Source organism: Octodon degus, unplaced genomic scaffold (assembly GCF_000260255.1).
Source record: "Octodon degus isolate 3935 unplaced genomic scaffold, OctDeg1.0 scaffold00296, whole genome shotgun sequence".
Classification (NCBI taxonomy): domain Eukaryota; kingdom Metazoa; phylum Chordata; class Mammalia; order Rodentia; family Octodontidae; genus Octodon; species Octodon degus.
The window spans coordinates 932492-958785 of NW_004524872.1; the positions used below are offsets into that span (position 1 = coordinate 932492).

At 51.0% G+C, this 26294-nt stretch overlaps 2 protein-coding genes across 6 annotated transcripts in view; both read right to left on the reverse strand.

Moving 5' to 3' along the window:
* Positions 1-6961, reverse strand: part of LOC101584539 (guanine nucleotide-binding protein G(s) subunit alpha) — a 55784-nt gene extending 48823 nt beyond the window's left edge. For 2 of the 4 annotated variants that reach the window (XM_004647235.2, XM_004647234.2), the window contains exons 1-2: positions 5325-6961; positions 4642-5261 (exon numbers count right to left, since the gene is read on the reverse strand). In XM_004647235.2, coding sequence (XP_004647292.1) covers positions 4642-5261; positions 5325-6961 — 2257 coding nt within the window. Of the gene's footprint in view, positions 1-4641 lie in introns of all 4 variants that reach the window. The other 2 variants (XM_004647236.2, XM_004647233.2) reach the window with 2 other exon arrangements.
* Positions 1-20562, reverse strand: part of LOC101585717 (neuroendocrine secretory protein 55-like) — a 58512-nt gene extending 37950 nt beyond the window's left edge. The window contains exons 1-2 of one of the 2 annotated variants that reach the window (XM_023707525.1): positions 20404-20562; positions 19399-20311 (exon numbers count right to left, since the gene is read on the reverse strand). In XM_023707525.1, the coding sequence (XP_023563293.1) occupies positions 19441-20238 (798 nt within the window). In that variant the 5' untranslated portion in view covers positions 20239-20311; positions 20404-20562 and the 3' untranslated portion in view covers positions 19399-19440. Of the gene's footprint in view, positions 1-19398 lie in introns of both variants that reach the window. The other variant, XM_023707524.1, reaches the window with a different exon arrangement.
* Between the last annotated feature and the right edge of the window lie 5732 nt (positions 20563-26294).

Sequence of the window (26294 nt, forward strand, 5' to 3'; positions counted from 1 at the left end):
AAAAAAAAAAAAAAAGGTCAAAGGGTCAAAGGTGATTTCTTCCAGGCGTGATGGTGCACATCTGTAATTTCAGCACTTGGGAGACTGAGGCAGGAGGATCCGGGTGAGTTTGAGGCCAGCCTGGGGTACAAGTGAAATCCTGCCTCATCACCGCCCCCACAAACAAACAAACAAACAAACAAAAACAACAAACCTCCCTAAAAAACAAAAGGTGATTTCTAATATCACAAATGGGAATCATCCCTAAACTAAAATGAAAACAAAACAACCAAAAACCTAGGAAGAACTTTTGAGTACTTATTCAAATAGGATCACTAGGTACAGACTAAGTCCTAAGTACCACAGGACTGAAGGTGCAGGGTTGCTATTGTAAAAGCAACTACATTATTATTAATTATTAACCTGGGTAATGAGAAAAGCTTTAGACCCTGTTAAAGAAAACAAGGGGAGATTAAAAAACAAAAGGCTTTCATGAAAGTCTGCATTAAAAAAAAAAAAAAAAAAAAAAGCCGAATAAACAAATGCAGATTACAGTGTTGCAGTGAGTTCACACAAATATGAAAATTAAGTGATCATCATAACAATGACAGGTATCTGAGAAGTGGGGAGTTCACATTGCAGGTACACTTCATGGTCATCTACACCCAGCCATCTGTCCAGGTCTGGGTATCATTCAAAGGGCAGTAGACCGATAGACACCTGTCACATGACAAGGGATTTGAAGAGACACAGATTTACAATAATCATGCTTTACATTTAGGTACAGCTTGTCATGGCTTTGGTGGGCATCATCTTATCTGAGTTCTAGATCCTTCACTTACCTTACAGTCTTTGAGCAAAAAAAAAAAAAAAAATCCCTGGCATTTAAGTTCTGAGCATTTGGTTTATTTGCTAATGAAATGGGGCTTGATCATGTTTTTATTGCCCAGCACTGTTTCAAAGAACAAATGGGACTGTATAGAAGGCTTCTGAAAAAGTAAAATGCAATCAGACTGTGTTGTCATTACCACTACTGACCACTAAACAACACAGAGCAATAAAACTTTTCCTTTCAGCTAGGAGAAAATATTCAGAAAGGAGGCGACCCCGTCCTGTCTCTCTATCCAAGACCAGTTTCATTTCATCGTGGAGAATCTGGGCTAATTTTTAAAATTAGTCTTGCCATATGTGAGAAAAGTTTTGAAAACATGTTGATGGTAAAAGGCAGGGCAAAATTTTGGCCTCTGAGAAACGTGAATCCTACTGGGAGACACAAGAGGGCAAAGAATAAAAAATCTCTCTTACTTGTAAAATTTTGTGGCCTGGTAAGGAAAGTCCTTTGTGAATAAGGAAAAGCGGGGAAAAAGAAGAGGAGAAAAAGAGGAAGAAAAAGAGCACTTCTGTAGGATGGGGCGCAATGCCTCCCTGTTACTCTGGGAGGCACAGATAAATGACCATGCACCTAACTGATTCACTGCACCAAAATGCTGCTGTAGCAAAATGCCTGTTATTATGTACAGCATGTGCCTGCAAATTTTAATAAATGCAGCAGATGCTAAGAGACTGACCGAGTAGACCCTTTTGATTCTTAAACAAGGGAATCACACCTAATGTAAGTTTTTAAAAAAAGTCTAAGCCACCAAAATTATTCAAAGGAGCAAAGAACCAAGGGAAGGGAAATCCAGCATTGGATCGTACCAAGCCAGCAAAAGGCTTTTAACTCTTTAGATAGCCTAGAATTTTTATTTTTATTTCTTTTTATTTTTTATTTTTCTTTCTTTTTAAAGCTCCGTGTAATGTGGGGAGGACGTTTGGGCAATAAAAACTGAGACTGTGCACATGTAAAAACACATTTTCAAAGCAACAGGTAAAGCAGCATAGCACCAATTAGGAATCACATCAAAGGATGGCCATTTGACCTGCATTTTCAGGACTCTACGAATGTTTTCTTGCATATATTGGCACCAGTAATTTAATAAAAAGTGTTTCCCTCCCTGTGGGTAAATCCTCCTCTCCCCTTCCTTGCTAGGAACTCAGATCCAGGTAGGATACCTGTCCTGTCACTTCAGTAACTTGTGGCCTCCTGCTGGGAGGCTGAAGCCTGGTTCCACAAGCTGCAGCTCCAGTGGCGGGAAGCAGGTATCCCTGGCATCTTGGTTCAGGCTCATGTCAGGGAGTGGCCCAAGGCTTGCCAGCCTGTGTGCTGGGAACTGCTGCATTCAGACTTCCTTGGTGACCAGTACCTGAGGAGCAAAGACTGGACAGTGGCAGAGTGCCCTGACAAATTTATTTTTCTCATGATTAATCATCTCCACCCCTGACAAACTGAGGAGACAAGGGAAACTTTCATATTCCTAAGACCTAGCCCCAGACTCAGACATTTTGGTGCCACACGGCTGACAGTTGCATAGTCTCTGCTCTCCCCCTCCCCTCCTCAGCCCGGGGTGTGTGGGGGGCGGCGGGGGGTGGGGGGAAGAATGAAGTCAGAAAGTCTTGCTGGGGAGCTTTACTTCATGAGGCCCTGGCACAGAAGGGACACTGTCAACTTGCCAGCTACGGGTCAGATCTGAAGTCAGCTGTATCCCTCTTGCCCCCCAGTTCCCAGCTTTGCACTCTCCTCCAGCTAAGCTTGGAACAATGAAAATGGATCTATTATGGCAAAATCAGTAGTCTGCAGGGAAACTGGTACATTGTCATCTAAAGTTCTACAGCCTAGATATAGTTGAGACATCTGACACTTAAAACTATCTCTTTTTGTATATTTTACAGCAAAGGATAATGTCATTATTTCCTCAGGTAAGCATTAGTAAAATGACCATCCCATTGAATCTATGATTGGCAGGAACATAGTTATGCCAATAATGTCATTAATAAAAGCCACCACACGTTATAAAATACTTCACAAACGAATGTAGCACAGCCTTAGAAACTGTGATCTTGAAATCCCTTGAAAGATTTTAAGGTCATAGAGCTTCACTTTTGCAATTTGCATTAAAACCACAGATCCAGCCCATTGTTAATAGTTGCTTCAATTAACTATGACAAAATGAGTTAATGCCCTGATTTGACTTAGAAGTCAGAGGGGTGAGGAATTGGAGGGGCTGGGGCACTGAGTCCTGGGATGAGGTAGAGGGGGACAGGCAGGGGCCTTCAAAGGCATTTTCTGATTGCATAGCATTATTTTAACCTTAATCATAGGACCTTTAAAAATTTAGGGGTATCAAAAGCCAATTAGCAAGAAAAAAAAAAGCCAATTAGCAGAAGAGCTTACCTTTGAGCCTCTTTGCCACCAGCTAAAGCTGCTTAAAAAAATTCACATGCAATCATTTACATATTTCAAACGTTCTCTTCATGGTTTTCCATACTTAAAAACACACACAGAGGATTTTACTTTTTTTATTTTAATTGCATCTCAAACACAAAGACATTTTACTCCCAATACACAACTCCTATCTTTTTTCTCTGTTATCATGTGCTGATTTTTTTCTTTAAACGAGTTCTTTCTTTTTTTTTTTTTTTTTTTTTTTTTAACCCAAGCCCCTCCTACTAAGGTACTCTTCGTAAAAGTATAAATGATTGGCTTACCTCGGGCTCTTCGCTAGTGAAAAAAAAAGCACATTTCATATTTTGGAAACACAGCCACGCCCCCCCTTTGGAACCGGACTTGCGGACCGCGGGTGGGTGTCCCCCCGCCCCCTCCATCCTCCCACCACATGAGCCGAGTGTGTGCACAATACCGAAATTCTGTGTGCAGCCCCGGAGCTCCAGATACCCGTGTGTCTGGTTTTTCAACCGTAAAGGCGGGAGGGTTTGGCGAACGAATGAGAAGTGAGGATACGCTTAGCGCAAAGGGAAAAAGAGAGAAAGACATACAGGAAAAAGGTTATGGAGGCCCCGGGCAGCGGCCCCTCCACCCCGGCCAGCGGCCCAGCACATTTCCCAGGATGCCCCGCCAGCGGCCCTGCGTTTTCGCGCTGCTCGCTGCACCGCGGCCGCGCACAGGTACCGCCGGAGAGAGCTCACACTGAAAGTTTCGGCCCGCGCCGTGGCGCAAATCACAAGACAGCCCGTTCCCAAGTACAAGTACAAGTACACAGTCGGCGGGTAGTTTTGGGGTGCCAGGGATGGGTCACTGGGGGACACTTGAGCACATCATGCACAGGCGACACAGAATATGGACACCAACACACACCAACAATAAGCTGTCTGACACCAAGCAGCCGTGCCAGGCGAGGCGGGGATGCGCCTTCCCCAACGACCCCAGCCCACCGCAGCCCCACACATTTGAGCCAGGGGAGCCTCAGGGGCCCTCCCCGGCAGTTCCTGGCTCACCTGAAGCCCCCGCCTGTCGCCTGTCCAGCTTACGGTCGCTGGCGCTGGCGCTGGCGCTGGCCTGTCCAGCCGGAAACGACCCTCATTGTCGCTCGGCATCACTTTTCTCCCTAGAGGGCACATACTTCGGCCACCTGAACCCACCCAACACCCCTCCCGCTCCCAGGGCAAAGTTGGGGTCCCTCCCTGGAACTTCTAGGAGGTTCTTCCCGCCTTTGACCAGACCCTTCCTCCCACTACCGAGCCCCGAGCCCCACCGGGAAGACCTGCCGCCCCCACCCCGGACACCCGGGCGGCCCTGCTGCCCGAAGGCAGAGTCCGCCGCATTACCTAGAAGCAGCAGGCGGTGCGTACACATGTAGCCCATCTTCTCGTCCTCGAGTTGCTTGTCGATGAGCTTGCTGCGTTTCTTCGCGGCGCGCTTCTGGGTGCGCATCTCAATGGCTTCTTTGCGCAGCTGTCTGCGTGTGCCGGCCGCAAAATCCTTCTTGACCTTGGAGGGGCTCGTGCCTCTGGGCTGGCGACCCTCAGATCCACCGAAGCAGCTCCCGAAGGTTTGGGAGATGAAGTTGCGGAATGAGTTGCGCTGGGGCTTTCTGCGGCGGCGATTTCGGCGCTGAAGCCACTGGAAGCATCCGGTGGCCCCGTCCTCGGACTCATCGCTGGAGGAGTCGTCGCAGATCGGCCTCGGTGCTTCGTATCGGAGGTGGCTGCGGCCACGGTCCGATTTGCCCCGCCAGGAGGTCGCCCGAGTAGGCCGCGGAGTAGGCGGGTCAGCAACCTGAATCTCCGGGCTGGGGGGCCTGAGGAGATGGAGGCTCCGGGGGGCCCCGGAGACCGGGGTAGTCGAGACTGTCCGGATGACGGGCGTTGCTCGGGCGATAGGTGCTGCCCGGGGCCCAATGGGTACCCGGGCGAGTGGAGCCGCTGAGAACGATCGGACAGCCAGACTGGCTCGGGCAGCAGCGGCGGCTCGGATTGCCGGTTCGGCCGGGACTCGCCGGATATCAGACCTGAATGGGGCGTTGCGGGCTGCCCTGGGGCCAGGATTGGCTGCGGCGGCAGAGAGCAGCCGGGCAGCTGCTCTAGCGGCTGGAGCGGCTGGGGCTTTCGCGGAGCCTGGATTGGCTTCGGCCGCAGGGGCTCCTCCGGTGTCAGGATCGGCGCCGGCTGTCCCGGCGGCTCCGTCAGGATCTTTTGGCGCTGCGGCGACTGCCTGAGTGTCGGGTACGACTGGGGCAGCCGAGTCTGCCTTGGTGATGACTGGATTGGCTGGAGCGACTGGGGCTCCCTCCGAGCCAGGATCCTCTGGGGCGTCGGGCTCGCTTGGCGAGGCAAGAGCTGTCCCAGAGTCAGGCTCCGCTGCGGCAGCAGGTGCTGCCTCCGGGTCAGGATCAGTTGTGGCAGCGAACGCTGCCCCAGAGTCGGGATCTGTTGCCGCAACAGAAACTGACCCGGAGTCAGGATGTGCTGAAGCGCTAGGAGCTGCCGTGGAGGCAGGGGATCCATGCCCCGGCGAGGGGACTTTTCCTTCCTCCGCACTGGCGGTTGCTGAACCTCCTTCCATCTCTGCTGCGTCTCCAGCTGGGGGTCCCTCTGCTCGCTCTCTCTTATCTGGGGCTCCCGACACCTCGATGGGCGGGCCGTCTTTCGCGATTGGGGGGCTGTCCATGTTGACGGGAGCGTCGTCGACCCCAGTGGGGGATCTACCAATCTTGAGCTCAGGTCTGGAGATCTCCATCCGGGGGCTGTCGCCCGCGAAGTTAAGAGAAGGTCTGACTGCCTCACGGGATGGGCTGCCGCTGGCGCTGGAGACCCGCAGAGGAGGCGTGTTTGCGGCGGCAGCGAGGCGGACCGGACTCGGGACTGCGTCCGCGTCAGTCGCAAACTGGCTGTCACTGTCGACTCGTGGAATAACTCGGGGGAGCCCGGGGGGTGGGCTGCCGTCCTCAAATGCTTCTCCGTCAAGCTCAAATGGCACAGCCTCCTCAGGGGGAGGGCTGTATCCTCCTCCGAAGCCAGCATTTTCCGCACCAAGGGATTGGGGCTCCTTGGAAGCTCTGGGGACCCCTGCACATGGACCGCCTGGAGCAAGGTCTGGGACCTGCAAGATAGGTGGGCTGCAGCCTCCCTGCGCAGATTGGTCAAACTCGAAGGGCATAGCTTCTTCGGGTGGAGGACTGTAGCTTCCCGGAACTGCTCTTTCACCGTTGAATGCTCGGGGCTCCATGAGCCCTGGGTGTGAAGCCTCAGAGCCCGCACGGACGCCACTGGAGGATCCAGGCTGCTCCTGCGAAAGCCAGAAGTCTCCCAAGCTGGGCTGCTCGACCTCGAAAGGCATGGCTTCTTCAGGGGGTGGGCTGTAGTTTCCACGGGCTCCATCTTCCTCAACTCCCAGGCTGACGCCCTGGATGCTGCGCGTGGAGACCTCGGAGGGTCCATTGACCTCGCCCTCGTCCTCGCCCTGGAAGGGGATGGGCTCATCGTGGGACGGTTGGGTCTCCATCTCTTCGGCTGCGCCAGACCCAGCACTGGGGGCAGCTGCCCCTGGGGTCTCCAAAGGTTGCTGTTCGGGCTGTTCCCCGATTTCAGGGGGGCTATCGTGTTGTCCTGGCATATTATTGCCGTGGAGGCGGTTGCGCATGCCCATAACACGGTGGCGGCCTTTAAAAATAAATTGGGGCCCCGTAGGACGGAGCGCCCAACCAAACTAGGGTGAAAAAATTATTTTAAAAAATTCCAAGTGTCAGCTGGAAAGTTCTCCCAGCCTCACTTTGTAACCCTCGCAAGGTTGAAGAGGGCTCCGTGCCTAGGACCCCAAGCTGTGGCAGAAGTTACTCACTTCTGGCTGATGAAGTCTTGGCTCTTGCCGATCACATGTTGTGCCCTCAGAATGCCCTCTGGCCACTCACCCAGGGTTTCTTCTCCTCTTTTTCTCTTTGCTGCAGGTCAGTTTCACCCGCCTACTTCTGAGGAGCGTGCCGATTCGCTCCGAAAATCGCTAGCAGAGCATTTTCTCAGCCACCAGAGGACGCAGGTTCCAGCACTGAGCCGGCTCCGGCTGCGGGAGCCGGCTTCCGGGCGCCAGCAATCCTGGACTTTGGGTAAGGGGGCTGAATAGCGCAGGGCTCGCAGGGATGGCTCAGCTCCGTCCTCTCCTCTCTCCGACTGACGAGGAGCGCTTCTCCTCGCTTCTCCCCTGACCAGACAGAAAGCGCTCCTGCGTTGCGGGACACGTGATGCAAGACGTGGGCCTCTGGACGCTGGAGTACAGGAGCTGAATCCTCCCTCCCCAGCTGACTCTCCCGGGGGAGGGGGGACTGCGGAAGATTTTATCACCCCAAGAATACCCGTGAGCCCCTTAGTCAGGGCCCCAGCCCCAGACAGCCCCAGATTGTGAGCTCCCAGTTCAGAGAATGAGATTTTAGATGCTTGGGAAGGGGCAGCGGTGCGCGGATGCCGGAATGCGACAGGTGGTCGCGAGCCCACTGGAGGGGGAGAAAGGGGGAGCGGGGCGAGGGGCGAGGGGCTGCCACCTGTGAGCACACGGCTTGTTTTTTAAATGCTCTGGGGTACTTTCTGCCGCTTCGGTACATTTTTCTTGTTTGTTGTTTGCCGAGGTCGGCTCGGATAAATCACCCCAATGGCCCCCAGCCCCACCACCATGCTCGGGGGATCTCGGCAGTGGCGTAGGATGGTGCAGGCAGGGTTACCCTCGTTTCTGTAGATGATGACGCAGAAGAATAAAAGGGTTTAGGTGCGCGCTACGGAGAACCAAGTGAAGCCCCCAGGCAGTAGACGCAACAGCGGCAGCGGGGGTGGGCGCGGGGCACACGGGGGGGTGGGGGGGGCAAGGAACCCAGGCCCCGGATTTCTACATTCTGGGAAAGGATCAAAGGATATTTTGGTTGGTGTTCGCGGCAAATTTACGGTGGTCTTAAAAACACTGCGCATTTAACCTAAAGAGAAACTGCTGCGCCGGCGGCGGCAGCCAAAGTGCGCAGCTATCAGCCTCAGCCACCCGATGCAGGGTCCAAGGGGCCCCTCTCCAGCCCCCCACGAGTCCCCGTCCCCGCGCTAGGAGAATCTCAAGGCAGCCGCTTTACTTTTCCACGGTTACCGTATGCCGCGGCACGAATGGTGGCCATCAAGCCCACACTCGCCGGGCCGGCCGCGCTCCCCTTGCCGTGCCGCGGTGGGCTCTGAACCCACAGGGGGCTAAAGAGGGGGTAAATAGCTCGGGGGGCCCAGGGGGCTCCAGGTATCGTGGGCATTGCTTTCAGCTTGGGGTCTGCGGAGGGATTTGAGCCTGGGAGGAAAAAAAAATGCGCGCTTGCAGTTCACCTAAAACACGGAACACACGCATTGCGATCCGTCTCATCAGCAGGTGACAGGCACTTGGGAGCCACGTTTTCTTGCAAAGCAGCTGAGCTGGGGACGGATTGTGGCTCTGCCCATGGGCATGGGGGAGCGATGGCCCATGCGCTCGAATTATACTGGGCTGCGGCAAGGAGGGGCACCGCAATCCGCAACCCAGCGATCCTCGCGCGGGCACGCCGCGGTCTGATCTTGTGAAGTCTAATGCATCCTTCTCTGAACCCCACAGGGTACCACAGCCACGGTGCAGCATCATCGCCCACGACCCACCATCCACGAAGCTGTGCCGCGCAGAGAAAAAGCTGATGAAGTCAGTCCCTTAGCAACATACGGGGCCTCCTAAAGACTGTCACCTCAGCTCTACGGTTTTATACACTTTCTGATTACAACACTTAACTTTGGTTCAAAGTTTGGCCAACTATCCCCATGCGCAATGGCTACCCGATTCGAGCATCCCAGAGTGGGCTGACTGGGTCCAAACACACGACTCACTCCTTCTCCGACCCCATCTCCAGGTCAGCCATTGGGCTGGGGTCACGCCAATCAAGGTTGCCTAGCGAATAAGCAGGGGGCGTCGGACCGGAAACCGGATATGGGTGGGAGGTCCAATAGGGGGCGCCGCGTTGGAACGCCCAAAGGGGTTATGCAGGTCGGGTGTTTGGAAGCTGTTGGCCTTACCGAGTGTATGGCGGCCAAGCCTAAAAGGCCACGAGGATCGCTGGCGCCGAAGGGTCAGTCTTTCTGATGCCACAGATAGCAAAGGCCGAGTGAGGAGGTTAGGGGCTCCCAGAGGCCGACCCTGGGTACTGATGCCTAGGCTAACAGACCCCACCGAGGGGAGCCTGGGCCCTAAGCTGAGCTAAGGAGGCAGGATTTCTAGGGCGTACAGGTAGGGGGCGAGGACCCCGGGGAGAGAGCTTACGGCTCGTATGCAGAGGATCGGCCCAGGATGGATAAGCAGTTGAGGCCCCAAGGATGCTGAATCCTGCACACGTGGAAGGTCAGTGGACACTGGTCTTGAAGCCCCAGGGAAGCTGCGATGGGCGCTCTGCAGGGGCGGTTTTCTTTCTCCAGGCCTCACATCCCTAGTAACATTTCCTGAGAAATGGGTGCAGGGTCTTTCCTAGACATTCTGAAGAAGCCCTGGGAGCCTTTGGTTTCCTGTGCTTTTATTCAGTAGGTCTTTGCAGGGGGAGCATGTGCATTGCAGGGACAGATTGGGATCCTACATTCTAAGGGGCAGAGCAGCATAGAAACGAAAGCCAAGACCTCCAGCTGGGGGGACTGGGAAGGACTTGCTGAAGAAAACCGGTGTTTCTAAGGGATCTCCATGGAAGGATAGGAGTCCTCACTAGGAAGAGGGGCTGGGGCCTTTGCCTTGGGACTGGGGGAGAGCTAATGGCAGGCAACCCGAGGTGTGGGGAAAGGAAACTGGCCCCCTTTGCTCTGCAGCTTGCAGTGGGAGAGACTGCAAAAAAAAAAAAAGATCTTACAAAGATAGCGTGGAGCATCCGCAGGAGGACTTTTGAGGTTCTTTTTTAAATTTTATTGAGAAACAAATATCAATGAGACATTGAGGTTCTTTTGGTAGAAAATAAAAGTTTTGTCCTGCAAGTGGGGATTTGAGGCATATTTTAATGAAAAGTAGATACAATGGAGGAGGATGGTCCCCATTAAGAGAACAAAAGGGATTATGCACCGAGCAGGCTGAAGCTGTTTACAGCCTTTTAGAGAAAGACTTAGCCAAACTGAAAGGCTCCCAAGGCTAAAGAAAGGACTTAAGCACACCCCCTGGCAATGCCTGTGTTGGAGGGACACAAAAGGTGGAGGAGCCCTAGAGTGGCCCCTGGATTATGGGACACTGTGGGAAGGACAGCAAAATCAGGAAGAGGAGGTAGGAAGGGGACAGTGATATGATGTCAGTTTGATCTGAAACACGGTACAACTGCAAAAAGAACTGTGCAGTGAGGCAGGTTTTTTTTTTTTTTTTTCCTTCTTTTTTCTCCAGCCCATTATTTGGGAAGAAGGGCCTAAAGTTTAGAAGAAAGGTATAGGGCATAAATTCAAATTGGCAGTCAACCTTGCTAAGATGTGAGATCACTACATCAGGTTAAAGACTCTACAGAGAGAAAGTATTTTGGGTGAGAGCAGAACAGTTGTAGTACTGGGCAAGAAAAAGGAAAACAGTCCAGGAGAGCCTGGAGTGCCCGGAAGAGAGCTGGGAGGCAGACACAGTGAACACAGCCAGCTTGGACCATGGGCTCTGCGCTGGGAACGTGTGGGGTCTGGGCACTGTTTGGCTATAGTGACTATCCTGTATATTGTAGGATGCTGAGCAGTATCCCTATCCTCTACCCACTAGATGCCAGTAGCATCCCCTTAGTTGCAGCAACCAAAAAATGTCAATACATTTCCACATAATCCTCTGGGGTGCAGACCACCCTAGGTTGAAAATTACTGTAACAGGCTGAGAAAAGGCTCTTAGATTTGATTAGGAATCCTCTTAATTTAGAGGTAAAGGTAGTATCATGATGAATATATTTCAATGTTTAATCCTGATATTTCCCTCTTTTTTTTTTTCCCCCCTGTCATTTTTCTGTTGCCACTGGGTAGCAGGATCTGAAAACCCCAAGTCACACGGATGAGTGGGGCTTACGAGACCATGGTGGCCAAAGAAACCTGAGAGATTTGGTGTGAGACTGGAGGATCCCCTTGGTCAGCGGGCTGTCAGGTAAGCATGCTGAGGACTGCTTGTCGTGGTGCAACAAGACAGAAGCGCCTGCCCTGGATGGAGAGGGCCCCCCTGGGTACTGCTAGATAGATGGTTGGGGCTTAGCCTAATGGGTATTGTTTTCAAGATCTGCCACTATAATTGTGCCATAGCACGGGACTTTAAATAAGATCGCCAATTCTAAATGATTTAATTTACAGCAGGGAAAGGGGTAGATGTTTGAGGCACATGAGGGGGAACAAGGAAGCTGAGTTAGCTTGGGAGTTCATGTAGCTGAAACGAGGAGGAAAGGGTAGGCCAGTGTCCAAAAAAGGCTGGCCAGGGATGAGGCCCCCAAACTGCCAGCGCCTGTGGAGACTGGCTAGAGGTAAAGGGCTTCAGACGGTTTCTTGAAGATTGTATATACCTGGCCACTTAAACATAGATTTCTTCAATAGTTGGTTTTGGGGCTGGGGAGATGGCTCAGTGGAATAAGCACTTCCCTGGCAAGCGCAAGGATCTGAGTTCAATCCCTAAGTCGGTTTTGATGAATTAAAAGATAAATGAAAATAATTAAAATGATGAATTTTAATGATTCATTACATTTGATGAATTAAAAAGGAATGGGAAATACTAACAATTTCCATTAAACTCTGAATATCTGAGGAAAGTCAGAAGTGGCCTGCCCAAGTAGCAAGGAGCGAATGGTGGCCTTTCCTAAGTAAATAGCCCCAGAGGGAAAGAAAGCATTTCTGCACTAGTGACTCTTCCTTCATGGCATGGCTTTCTTCCTTGTGGTCCTAGGCCTAATCTCAGGGCTCTTTTGATACCTATAGAAGTATACATTATAAATAACAATTGACTGTGTTCTCCCTTTACGCTTATTCAAATCCCAAAAAGGACATCCAAATTTTGCCTAGGCTGTCTGTGGTTCAGTTCGTCCCAGAAGCCCAGAAAGAAAAAGCAAAACAGAAGAAGGTCCCTTGAGGAGAGTGGGAATTGGGCAGGTGGGAAGAAGGGAACAGAAGCCAGGGAGAGCAAGCTTGGTGGCCCTTGGGATGCTTTGGTCTGTGGCCTTCTTCGTCGGCCATCTGTGTCCTTAGTTGCCAGTGGGCTCCTTTGAAATGAGAGAAAGGAGCCAAAAGCGAAAAAGCAAAGATAAAAAACAGAGTTTAGGCATCGAAGTTACTCAGCCTTGCGGTGACAAAGATTTCTGTGAGCCCTGACTGAACAGCAGTAGGACTTCGAAGCTGTTCAATTAATTACTGTTCAATTAAGACCGCAGCTCCCATCCTTTTTCCTTCCCAGCTCTCCGCCAGCTTCGACCGGTGGCGGCAGCAGCACAGTAGTGCTATCTGCAGGAGGGGCTGCATGGTCTGGCTGTTGGAGGCAAATGCCAACACAGGAAAGATGCCTGTGACGGCCTAGTCTCAATAATGGGTTGGGGCCGATGCGGAGTTGACCGTAAAGGCAGTGGAGATTCTATTCATGAAAACACTCCCTCCGCGTGGATGAAGAAGTCTCATGTCCGCTCAGAACCCTCACTCGCTCAGAACCCTCACTCGGCTAGCTGTGGCTCTGCAGCCCTTGTCCCAGAAAGGCCCAAGAACCTGTTTAGCAGGCACGCGCCTCTCCTGGAGCACCGAGGCCTGCGCGCTGGGGCCCACACACTCTCTTTAGCGTCCCCTCAGTGGTGCTGGGGATTCTTCCTCCAAGCAGGGACCATGTAGCGAAGGCTTGGGGTGGGGGGAGGTGCAGGGTACCACAGGAAGGGGACTGAGGGCAGGCACAAGTGGGGACTGGGTGGTGAGGCGGAATCCTGAAAGCTCAAGTTTGGCTTTCTGAATGCTCTATTTAAAATATTTGTGATTCAGGGTGAAAATTCCAGGCACCCCCGGGGCTTCTGAGTATGGAATGCTGTTTGATTTGAAGGGGCATGGGAGGTTTCATATTCTCATACAGTCTCAATTACAAGAGGATACTTTTTAAAATTAAGTCTAATTGAGGGGCCGGGGAGATGGTGCAGTAGAATAAGTGCTTGATTGGCAAGCGCAGGGCCTGAGTTCAATCCCCAGTTCTGCCAAAAAAAAAAAAAAAAAAAGTCTCATTGGGGTGACAGCATAAACCAGGGCAGATGTAAACCAACTCCAAGGCAGGGGACCTGTCCACGCAGGCTGTCAGTCTTTGTACCTGATCCCCATCTCAAGCTTTTTGAGAGTGGGTACCTCAGAGACCAGTTTTTCTTTAATTTTTAAATTTTTTATATTTACAATCGGATTTTATTGGTAATAAACATTCAGAGAATTTGTACCTGTAAGTGATATAAATTGTTTTCCCCCATTCCCCTCCCCCTCTGCTCAATGCTTCTTCCCCTTTCCATTTACAAAAGCTTTGTTTCCATTTTTTCCTTCTCTCATTTTTTTTTACCCCCATACCCCATTCCATTTGAACATTTTCTTTGTATTTAACAATACCTATTATACATTTTTGAAACTGGCCTTATCTTATTATTCTTTATTTTTATTTTATTTATTTATTTATTTTGGCGGAACTGGGGATTGAACTCAGACCCTTGTGCTTGCCAGGAAAGCGCTTCTACTGAGCCGTCTCCCAGGCTCCTTATTCTTTTAAGAGAATAAAAAATATTAAAAAAATTTACAAACAATACAAAATTTCACTGAACAAAATTATCTTGAACCAATATCCAAGGTTTAGGATTTGAACTATAAAGACAAGCTTTCCAGGTTTTTAAGTCTCTCTCTTTGGGGAAAACATTTGGAGTAGCTGTATGAAATGCTCACTGTATGTATGAAATTGAAATTTCCTGGGCTGGGCCTATGCGGCTTTCCAGGGACAGCCACTCTAACTAAGCTTGGTCAATCTGAAACTCTCATCTGTGACTCCAGCGGGGTCTCCGGCCATTAAAAACGCTCTTCCTAACATTGAGCCAGTGCCTGCTTTTGGTGTTCAAGCCTTGTTCAAACCTCTTTGGCCTCCAGCTATTTGAAGCCTAACGTGCCCTGAACCTTCCGTTCCCCACCCACTTCTAAGTCCTGTGTTCTTTTCCTGGTGCTCTCTTGTCTGCCCCTGTTTATTGCTTTGGTTTTGAGTTTTTGCTTTGTCTTCCACGAATCTGCCTCCACCTACCCTCTGTCTACACAGCCTGGGCTTACCCTTGCCTCTCTGGTAGCCAGGTTCCATTGCTAGTTCATGACACTCCCACTCTAAAACAGAAGCACAGAATAAACACAGGCTGTGCCCACTTGAAGTTGGACAGGCAGCCTCCCAGTTCCACGGGAATAGCTTGCAGGCCGCTGGGGCCACAGCGCCAGCTCCTGTTGGGTGTCCCAGCTTTGCTGGTGCAGCGCTGTCAACAGGTGGTGGCTGCCCTGCAGTGCAGACTGGCTTCAGGAGAGCTAAATCACTAGGCCTTAGGCACTGACCAGGTCCCTGCGTGCCAGGGGGGTGGGGTGGGTGCACTTTTGAAAAAGCAAACTTGTGAAATTAAAAAAAAAAAACACTAATAAAACTTCATTCCATTTCATAAATGGCCAAGCAAGGGTTAAATTGTGAAGCAGAACTGAGGCTGCTGAATCACTTGATTTGACAGAATTGATTTTTTTTGGGGGGGGAGGAAACATTTGCTTTGTTTATCTAATACATTTGCAATGGAGCCAAATTGGTGTTTGTGGGGGGTGTTGTGTGTGCAGAAAGCCTTAGCTATCACCAGGTTGCACAGTACCTAGACAGACGGCGCAGCATATCTGTATCTGTGGCGTTAAAATTTCATGGAGAGTAGTGGAAATGACAAGGCAAAAAAGGCTCAGGAAAACTCTTAGGAAAGAGTAATGATGGGGGAAAGAAAGATTGCAAGAACTATTTTATCTTAACTAGCCACAGCCTCGCAGCCATTTGTTCTGCATCTAGTCCGGAAACCTAAGCCTGCTACCAATAATGCATTCAGCACGTGTGGTCGGTCGCTCACGGGGCTCTGCCCGCCGGCCATCCTCTGCAGGCTAGCATCTCCCTGCTGCTGTAGTACTCTACAGTACCTGTCACATGCTCTACACCACATCAGGGACAGAAGGGGAGGAACCAGACACGCACCCGCAGGCAGGGATGCAAAATGCATGCTGCGGGCTGCTTCCCAGGAGGGCCGCCTGTTTTGTTTTGTCAGTTTAGGGACACGGCACAATGGAATTTCACATTCTCTTAAACTTTTTTTTTTTGTACCACCAGTTGAAAAGCAGATTTGATAACACTGACAACAGGCCAACACAAATAGATTCCTTTATACATGGTACTCTTTATTTGATCAATTTTTGAAACATTGGGCTCAATACTAAAATCATGCTTAGAGTCAAATTGGACACTCTAGGATTCTCTAATTAATCAATTGGCACATGTTAGGAGCTGAAGGGGATAATCAACAGGAGCCTCTCCAGCTTGCTTTAGGAGAAACTGAGGTAGAAGGCGGCTGAGCAAGGCACAGGCTCCCAGGACCAGGGCTCGAAGCAGGCTGCGCTCAGCCCAGCAGCACCTGCTGCCTCAGATTCAGATGCCCAAGTCTGAGACATGAAGATTTAAGAAATAAAATCAGCAAGGTCTAAACCACAGCAGGAGGAGAAATTCCATGTTCCTTCTAGAACATGAGGCGTGAACATGTCATCTGAGAATCCCATGCCCACTCCGGGCAGTGCCTAGGGAAGGGCAGTACTTGAGCTGGCACATGGCATCACTGGCCTCTGGAAACGCCATTTAATTTTAGTGTTTTTTTTTTTTTTTTTTTTGTGATGGATCACCTTCCTGCCAACGGACTTTTCCCACACCAGGCTTTCGGCTGTTTCCTCTCAATAGCGTATTCCTCTTAAAGAGCAGATAAAGTAAGAGACAGATAAATTAAGCAAAATTCATGCATTTTTTTTTTTTTTAAAGAACCTCATTCTTACCAAGAGTGAAGTTTTGGCTTTCGTCTTCAGTAACTCTTCAGTCGTAGCTGCTATGACAGCTGAAGGGTAAGCAGGGTGGGGCTTCTTGTACATTAAAGAAACATTTCAAAACATTTGTAAACTTTAAAATCTGCCAATCAGTTCTGATAAATAAGAGATTAAACATTTTCTTTACAAATTTTTAGAAGTAAATCTACATCAGGTTTCTGACACCAAACATTATTTCCACGTTGCCATGTAATTTCCATGTCCAAACTTTCCACTGGGCAAATGAATAACGTAGTAAGAGAAAAAAATCCTAAGGGTTGGGGCATACCATCCTGTCTACCTCACTTTATCCCCCATCTCCATCTGAAATGTAACAGGATGTGTGGCCCGCTAGGTGTGCTCTCCTCCGAGCAGACCCTCCCTAAGAAAAGGGCAAGAGAGTCCATTGAAATGCTAAGTCCAGCTCAGCAGCCTGAGACAGTGGGACAGTTGGGAAACAAGTGAGTTGGGAATGTTGGGAGAACTTGCTAGAAATGGCCCTGGAAAAGGAAAGCAGCTGGATCCCAGTGCCTCAAACTCAGAATGAGCACGAAATGTCTACTGAGCAAGAAGCTCTTCTCCCCCGGTGGCTGTGGGATGGGGGTTCCTCCTCCACAGATTTGTATCGCTCCTATTGGTTGGTTCACGTTGGAATCAGAAAGGGGAGGGGAGGAGAGAAGATGAGACGGGCGGGGCGGGGCGGGGCGGGGCAAGGAAGAGCTCGGACCGGTAGCAGGATTTCCCAATTGGTCTGTAATCGCTGCATCTGTTGCTTGGGGGCAGTTGACTGACTACCTTGTGTGCACTACAAGAAATTGTTGGTGGGGACCTAGACCAGAACCCGGTGCATTGCTTACTGTTTGGGGAGCCAGCCTCCCCTCTACAGCTTTTTTTTTTTTTTTAAACAGGATTAAGTGGTAGGGGATAGGCACAAAGAACCTTATTTGTTTTTAAAAATGTGTTTAATCATCCCACAACAAGGCAACATGCAAATTTAGCTAATGAAAAATCGGGCTCAACGTAAAAACCTGGCCCCTGGGCTACCCATACTGAAGCTAGCTCTCACGGAAATCCAACGAAACCCCCACCTTTCTCTTGCTTGTTAACTAAAGACCACTTGCGCAGTGAACACAGGCTACTAAAACATTAGCAGAGGAAAAACTGGACGCTTAATGTCACGGAAATGTCACAATCATTGTTTAAGAGGAAATTTTAACTTAAGGAGAGCACCATTTCACTTGTTCAGTTTCATATCATCAAGCCAAAAGCAGTCAGGTCCACGGCTTCCTCCAGACTTCAGACACCAAGTGCTGCCGGGGTGAACCCCGGCTAACAAACCGCCTTCCTCCGTTTACCAAAGACCACACGGCCACCCGACCGACCGTCATTAACCGTCATTAGCGCCGCAGCCCAGCGGAACTAAGTTCTGGAGCGCTACGACTCCTTGCTAGGTCTTGGAAGGAGGAGGACCACTTAAAGTGCTTTCCTCTGGCACCGTCCTTTTCTTAATGAGCTTAAGAGCACGACCTTTTCTCATTTCCAGCCGGCCGAACGCCTCACGCACCCCAGCCGCCCACCCACCATTCCCAGCGGAACTCAAGCCGGCGTTAAACCAGACGTGCGCGCACCAAGACAAAAACTAAAACAAAGTAATTTCCCGATCAGGTGAGATTCTGTAAATACGTTTCCCTCCTTAGCCTTTCTCCTCAGGACTGGAGAAGGCACGCCAAGGTGCATTACCGGATTGCGGCTGTTTCGCGCTGGACCATCATGGCAGTTTCCCCTCCAGGGTACAGATTCCAGACTTAGCAGCTCTGCGGGAGCCGAAGATGGCCGGGGCGAACTGCCCCTGCTCCAGGCTGCGGAAGCCGCCACGCTCCCCCTCCCCCCAGCACCCGAGCACCGGCGCACCAGACGCGACACCTTTCCCGGCTAGCGGTGTGCTCTTTGGGCACTCAGTCTGGTGTCCCCACGGTAGACGCGACCTTCCCTCCAGCCTATTCCCCGTTCCGCGTTACCTTTCCGCCCACGACCACCGCGCAGACCACTTCGTCCCTATTTTCCCTCCCCCTAACGCCTTGCGCCAACAGCCCAGAAACTTCCAGCTAAGCTGCAACCAGCCCCACCACCTTACCAGCTGCGCCAAAAGGATGGCGATGCCCCGACGTGGTCGAGTCTGCGCGGCCAAACCTGGTAGCCCGTAGGGGCACCCCCAGAAGCTTCTGTACCTCTCCTTCCAGCCCTCTTAAAGACCAGTGATTCGCGGGGAGAAACCAGCCCGCCGGAGAGGTTAGCTCTGCGGCGCATGGACAGGTGCGCACATTCTTTTTTTCCGTGTTGTGGCCCCCCGAGTGCCCAAAAGGTGCGTGGTGGTGGCCAAGGTCGGCGCGGCGGCGGAGGGCACTGGCGCCAAGGGCCGTCCGGCTCTAAGCAGCGCGGAGACCTGGGCTCCAGGCTCCGAGCCCGCCGGGCGCGGCGTGCGCCTGCTACTTCCCTCCGGAACCAGCAGTCCCCGGAGTTCTCGCCCAATCCCATTCTGGTTACTTTTCCCACATTACAGCAGTGTCGCTACTACGCGGCTGTTCTGGAATGGAGAAAGTTGGCGCGCGCACACCTCCAAACCACATTTCGGGCGTTCGCCCAAACCAACTTGTTTGAGACTAACCTTTCCTGGAGGAGAGGAAAAAACACATAAAACAAGTGACTTACCATTGTCGTTTGGGTGTCCAGCTCACAACTCCAGGCACGCACAGGATTCGGTCCCTTGGCCAGGGCACCAGCTCGGAGACCACAGGTTGTCTCCAGTGAGGCGCAAGGAGCCCCTCACCGTCAGACAAACCTTTGGCCATCCGGGGCGCCCTGGGAAGATTCGGGGAGCCTTGGTCTGCTCACCCCAACCCTCTTCTCTGCGCTATCTGAGCCCCCTCCCGTCCCACCTTGCCTGTTGCTTGTTTTCCTTCTCCACCCTTCCTTTTGCAAGATCTGCTTGCCCCCAGGGTCCCTCCCGAGGGCAACTCAACTAACCTGAATCCATGAAAACAAGGAGAATCTGGACGGCGTCCTCCATTAGTGACGCCGGATGGGGATGGGTCCCCTTTTGGAAGGGGACTCCGGGGATTTGTCGCGGCGGGTGGGCTTTTTTGGCTTGCAGCGGCGCTGCTTCTTCTGCTTGGGCTCTTCAGACTCTTCGGGGTCCCTCGGATCCTTCTCCTCGGGCTCGGACTCCTCCCCCTCGCTGGAGCTGTAGAGCTCCTGAGTGGTGGGCTGTGCGCGACTCGAGGAGGCGTCGGGGCTTTGCAACTTCAGAGCGTGCAGACGCTGGGTGAGAGACTGGTTGAAGGTGGAGCCCTTGAGGGGGCCGCGCTCGTCTTCTGGCTCGGTCTCGGGCTCAGTAGCAGGGGCGGTCTCGGGCTCGGGCTCGGGCTCGAAGTCGGTCTCAGACTCGATTTCGGACTCGGTCTCGGTCTCCGTCTCGGTCTCGGTCTCGGACTCGGTCTCGGTCTCGGTCTCGGTCTCGGTCTCGGTGGTTTCCGTCTCGTAATCAAACTCTTCCTCGTACTCTAGGCACTCGGGAAGGGACAGCTCAAGGTTTCCCTCCTCGTGCTCGTGGTCGGATTCGGATTCAGGGGACTCAGGCAGTACCTGGGCACCGGTGCGATGGTGGGCGTTAAGAAAGCTCCGGCGCTGCCCAGCAGCCGCGCGCTGCTGGGTACGGGCGTTGGAGGAGGCGAGGGCGCGGAGGAGCGCGATGGAGCAGGAGAGCCAGAGGAGCGCGGTGGCTGCCCGGCGGCCGATGGGCGAGCACAGGTCGTTGTAATTATGGCGAGCTCGGCGCCACTGGTGAGCCCGGGACCTGCGATCCATCCTCTTAGGCGCGCACCGAGAAGCCGACCTGCCCTCTGGCTCCGCAGAGAGTGGCCCCAAGGCTCATTGGCTGCTACAACCGAAAAAGGTGCACCCTGAGAGGTGAGAAGCTGGGTCCAGAGGTCCCAGTCCCACCTCTGTCAGGAGAGAAAAGGAAGCACCTACCTTCCTGACCACTCAAGAACTTTCTGAAGCTCCGCGCCTCTGCTTGCCTTTCCAAACGCCCGAAAAAAGAGAAGGGAAAAATAATCTGTCTCCTCTTAGGCGCCTCTCGCTAAGCCTTAGACTCTGCGGTCTAAGACTTGAGAGGTGCCTCCGCTGTTCCTCTCGCCTGAGAGAGGAGAGAGGAGACTGAGGCGGCGAAAGATGGGGCGGTGAGGTCCTGTGAAGTTGCGCGCCCGGACTTCTGCCGGGCATGTGCAGTAGCGAGGTGGGGGCCACCTCCCCGCGAGCTAAGTCGTGGTACGAAGCTGATGGCGCAGACCCTGGTGGGCCGGCAGGTGGCAGGCGGGAACCTTGTTTGGAAGGATTTGGGCGAAATCTTGGGGGGTGGCTGGCGCCGGCGCGTGCCAATGAACAAGCGAAAGAGCTCTAGCCACAGGTAGGTTAACTCGGGTAGCTGGAGCCGATTTCACCCTGCAGTCTGTCCCCCTCCCCAAATTCTCCTGGATGGAATGAACATAGCCCTTCAGCAGCTGAAGACCAGATTGCAAAATTGCAAATCTTTAGGGGGATAAGGGTCTCTACCTGAGCGTGGACGAGCAGCCGGGGCATTTTCTAAGGGCTTGCCAGTTTTAAGGGTGATAGCCTCAGGAACTCATTAATCGTGAAATCACCTCTGGCAGAACTGTTACAGTGACTGTAATTAGAGAAGCTTCCAAAAGCTTCTGTATGACCTGGGGAATCTTGCCTGGCTAGTTACCTCCTGGACAAACAAGCCTCTTTTCTAAGAAAGGAGCCCACAGTTCTAGAGGCAGTACCTCTGGGAACCCGCGGTCCCAGCTAGGAAGGTGTGCTGCAAGACTGAGGAGAGCCGGAGAGAAGACTTGGCTGCCCCGTCCCCGAGCAGTCTGAGCAACTGCTTCTCGCGGGGAGGAGAGTGCTGACTGGCACCGAATCTTCACTGGACGCTCTTAGAGCTGCTTCTTAGGTAAGTTTTTAACAAAGGTAATTTGACAAATACTCCCAGAGTGCCTAGCACATGTCACGCTCCATCTAGGTGCTGAAAGCAAAATATTGGGCAAAAAACTCTTACACTGAGGAAAAAATATTGAGAATTGAATCTGTTAATAGGAATAGGGAATCTTTAGAATCCCCCCTTACCTGCCTTTTTCTTTACTTTCTTTTTCTTTGGTGGGGGGCAGTACTGGGGCTTGAACCCCAGGTCTTGTGCGTGCTAGGTAAATTGCTCTATCACTGAGCTACAGTGCCAGCCTTTCCTGCTGTTTAATCCAGCTTGAATTCTACAAGAGCAAACCGATCTGCCAGAGCATCGGAGCTAGGGGGCGGCCAGATACCACTGGATGGTAGTGTTGAATTGAGCTCTGAAGGCTAAAGAGTGGGAGTCAGCTACTCCCACTCTTTAACTCTGGAAAATGAAATGGGGTGGGGGGCTGCACTGCAGAAGCTTTTGAGTTTCATCTGTAATAATGACTGCTTCTTTTGGGATGTGTGTGTCTTTGGTCCTGTTAAATATGGAGTGTCCTTTTTGTTATAGTAAGAGGTCAAAGGTGATAAAGCTCAGAGCAAAGCCAGCCTCCTAGAATCCATGAAGTGTCAACAAGGTGACTGCACCTGGGACAGGTCGCCAGCTGGGCTCTTTTCTCCTTGAGTCAGTGGGGGAAGACTCAGGGAAGAGGAGCCACTTCTCCTAATTCTCTGCTTTTCTGTTTGAACTGATCCACCAGGCGTTCCTTTCTGGTAGTTGAATAATCATGCTCCCAAAGCCATTCCTCATTACCTGCACTCTTTTTTTTGGGGGGGGGGGAGGAACCCAACTCAGGACCTTGCACTTGCCAGGCAGGCACATGTGCCCCAGAGCTGTCTCCCCAGCTTATTACCTGCATTCTTGATACCTGCATTAGAGCTGCCAGATTCAAAATTGAGATATTAGTGAGATTCCGGCTGCTGCTTCTGATGGGGCAGTGGTTTTGTTTTTGCATCTTGGCTGTGTCTGTGTTGTACCTCGTGTTCTAGGACTTGAGTCTGTAACACTGAAGTACTGATTACGCTAATAAAGAGGAGTTAATTTGGCTAACCTCACAAAAGGACAGAGGTCTGTCTTCCCATTGTAACACTTTGTGAGGAAGCAAGGTTTCAGTTGTCACCAGCACTGGCATGGCTGTGAGCACCACGAGCATGGTTATGTGGCCCTGGACAGGGCATTTGGAGCTCTGTATTTCCAATCCTGCTGGTCTCTGCCTCCAACTCCCAACTGACGAGTAGTTCGTGTTCATATTGAACTGCCTGCTTTACTTATTTCAATTAGAACAGTTCCACCAACAGTGTATGGAGAATAAATATATTGGTTGAGTTGATTTCAGGGCATATTGAAAAAAAAAAAAAGTAGGAATATGCAGGTGCTGGTAAATGCCCTTTTAATGGAAACTAATCCCAGCCATCAGCAGTGAGGTGGGTTATGATTCTTTAGTGTACACAGGAAAGTACTTCATTTTTCAGATGGAGTCCTTAGTGCCTATAATGGAGATGGCAGCCCAGAGACAATTCACTAATACAGATACACTGATACCGCCTGCAGTATTAAAAAATAGGCGTTACATGATACATATTTTTGGACTAGATTCTACAATAGCAATGTATTTTCTTTGAAAAATGCATTTTAATCAGCAACAAAATGTTCACCAAAACAATGAATTCTTGAGCCCTGGTCATATATGGTTACAAGCGCATTTCAGTATATGCTCAGCACGGGCTCTAGGAGGAGCAGGGCACTGCACTGAAATACTGTTCCATCTCACACTTGGCGTCGAGGTTGAGCACATGGATCTGCAGACTCGAAAAAGGGCTTGCTGCAGAGTGAATTTCAAAAAGGGCCAAGTGGGTGATGACTGACCTCAGTTGTTCCCACACTAAGGAACAAGGGGCTTTCTCTGTCTGCTGGTAAATGAAGTATAGCCATGTATTACTCTCAGGACTTTGCCAGAGGGAGGCTTCTCAACCAGGTGGTCGGGAAGTGCTGTTTTTGGGTCACTACACTATCATGCGCTAATGTTTTTATTTGGACGAATTGTCAAGAATGTTGTCTTCAGCCCCTTAAGAGTTTTATCATGTGGAAGGGACTTTAAGAGTTACTTTTATGGCTCCAGAAGGGCAAAATTAAAGCCAATGGGTGGCGTTGGTTGATATCTGTCAGCTAACCCCAAGGAGGAATATTCTAACAAGCAGGGCTCTGAAGTAGAACAGGTCTTCAGAAGGTTGTTGGCTCTTTGTCACAAGCAGTGGGGAATCAAAGGACAGAGGGGCGCATGTTGAAGATATGTCTGATGGTCCTCATGAGCTGGGTAGAGTTGAAACATCGGGCTCACCGTGGTCCTTTTCAGCTCAGATCTGGTTTTCATGACATCATCCAGGGACTAGAGGAGAAGGACTGGGAGCAGGCCAGCAGTGCTCAGCTCTGCTTCTGTTTGGAAGCCTTTAAAAATGCAAATAGTGCAGTGACAGGAGGAAATATCTGGGTGGCAGTTTCAAGACATGGGAAAACAGGTGGATATGATGGACTTGTGGACCAGTGTGGAGCTTTTGTCATACAGCAGGGCTCTGAGGCTCTTTGCTCCACAAGTCACTTGGACAAAGACATCAGTGAAGTCCATCTATTAATTACATCGGTCCTCTTTGCCTCCCCTCCTGGAGCTGTCTCGGAAATTACAAATGAAATTGGCTATTTAGCAATCATGAATTGAGTCACTTCTGTGACCACAACACTATTCCTGGCATTGTGGGAAGAACAAAGTAATTGAAGATGAGCAATTCCTACCATCCAGTGTTACGTGTATCTAGTGAAATGCCCCAATATTGAAAGCAGCTTGCCAACAGGTACAGAAGAGTGAATGTCACCTCCGATAGGGACATGGGAGGGAAGCTGAGCAACAGTGGTTAGAATCAAAGGTACAGTTTGGTGGCTTTCTAAAAGAGGTGTTTTGTTTGTTGCTGATTTTTTTTTTTAATTTGGTCTAACTTTGAAGGGTTTTTTGATTTTTTCAAAAGCTCGTGAAAAAATGTTCAAATGAAAAGGGTAATGACTGGGGCAGGGGAAAAGGGACAATAAAAAAAGAATAGAATGAAAAAATGGAAACAAAGTTTTTGTAAAAAAGGGGGGGAGGGGCTGAAGGGAAGGGGGAAACGGAAAAAAAGCAGCGAAGGGTGCCATGTGCAGGTACAAACTCCATGTGATGAGTATAGCTAAAAGGGACCAATACCCAAAAAAAGTCCTATATTGTCGGAAAGTAAATAAGTAAAAGCCCATGAGACAACTGCTTTCAACCCGCCTCTTCCCAATGCCTGCCATGTGCCCAGCCACCGTGTGGGTCCTTGGGGGACCGCCATGAGGCACGTGTCTAGAGGGCCTGTGGGCTACCGTCATGGGTCTGATAGACTCTAAGACATATTCCAAGATGAGACTCAAGATAAAGGGCTGGCTCTGCTCTGTGCACTGCGTGGGTATAATCACTCTTGAGCATGTGTTTTGGACAGACATTGGAAAGGGTTATTTTTGGAGATGGAGAGCTTTTCAAACTTTCCTTTGGATGGAAATTAATTCAGAGACTTTCAAGTACTCCCCACCCCTCACTGTGGCAATCAGCCGGAAAGGCTCAGCCCCACTGAGAATCTGGCCTAGGCCCCCCTGCCTGTTCCCCAAGAGGACTGGGGACAATACAAGAGCTGTTGGCTCGTCTCTCTAGGGTACTGTTTTTCTGTGACTCAGACTGCATCAATCTCAGTTGGCTCTCACCAGCAGAAATGGTGAAAACTCGAGTTCCTGATTTGAAGGGAATGTAATCTCAAGCTAAAAGCAAACAGTAAAGGGAAATCATCTTTCTGACATGGTTGAGTTCTGTCCAGGCCATCGTTGGATTACAATACTGCAGTTTTGATTCATTTTGAAAGGGACATAGGATGAAAATTGAAGCATGTTCCTGTATGCAGAGATAGTTCTTTTTAGTTGTCCCTGTCCCTTCATTGTGTGCTCTGTGTAGGTGACACCTGTCTGCCTCCCTCTGTCCTGCTGTGGGAGGGGCAACGTGTAGATTCCCAGGCACCAAGAAGAGCCTGGAAGCTCACATAAATGAAGGTGCAGCTTCAGTGCACAAGCCCTACTTAGAGTCCCGCTTCCTAGCCACATGGTGCTGTGCTCTGGCCCTGGAGCTTAGCATTCATGTGGTTGCTGGCCCAACTCATGGACCCAGCCCACCTGCCTTGCTTTGGTTTGTAGAGGTCAGGAATGGTTTCTGTTTGTCTGCTTGCCCTGTCTTAGCTTGTCTGGATCTTTCCTGTGACTGGCTGGGTTTCCACGTGCAGAGATGTCCCCAGCCCAGGTGATTCTGGCCTCAAACGTCTCTCTGCCTGGAGCGGTACCTCCCCTCTGGTGCTGGTGGACTGTGGATGCAGACATTGCCAGTGGCAAAGCACTACCTGTGAGGAGCGCCGTGGGCTTCTGGCTTGCCTTTTGTCCAGCTCTCCTGGCCACCTCACCTCCCCCACCTCTTCTGCAGGAGCAAACAGCCTCAAATGTGTTTTCATCTCCTCTGCCGAGGCTGACTCACCCTTCAGACCGGGGAGGGAGGCAAGCTCCGAGCGGAGAAGCCCTTAGTGGTGTCGTGGTCAGGCACATGCTCATAGAATCCTTTCAGCTCGAGCTCTTCAAACTATGATTAGGCCAATTTTACATGTCTAGTCACCGAGGCTCTGGTAGATTGGGCCTATTTCTATATGTGCAGAGTGAAGTGGAGAATTGAGGCAATTATCTTCAGGCAAATGAATCTGGGCTCTGTAATCAGTCCATCCTGATAACTGGAGGAAATCGGCCTTATTCACTGTGC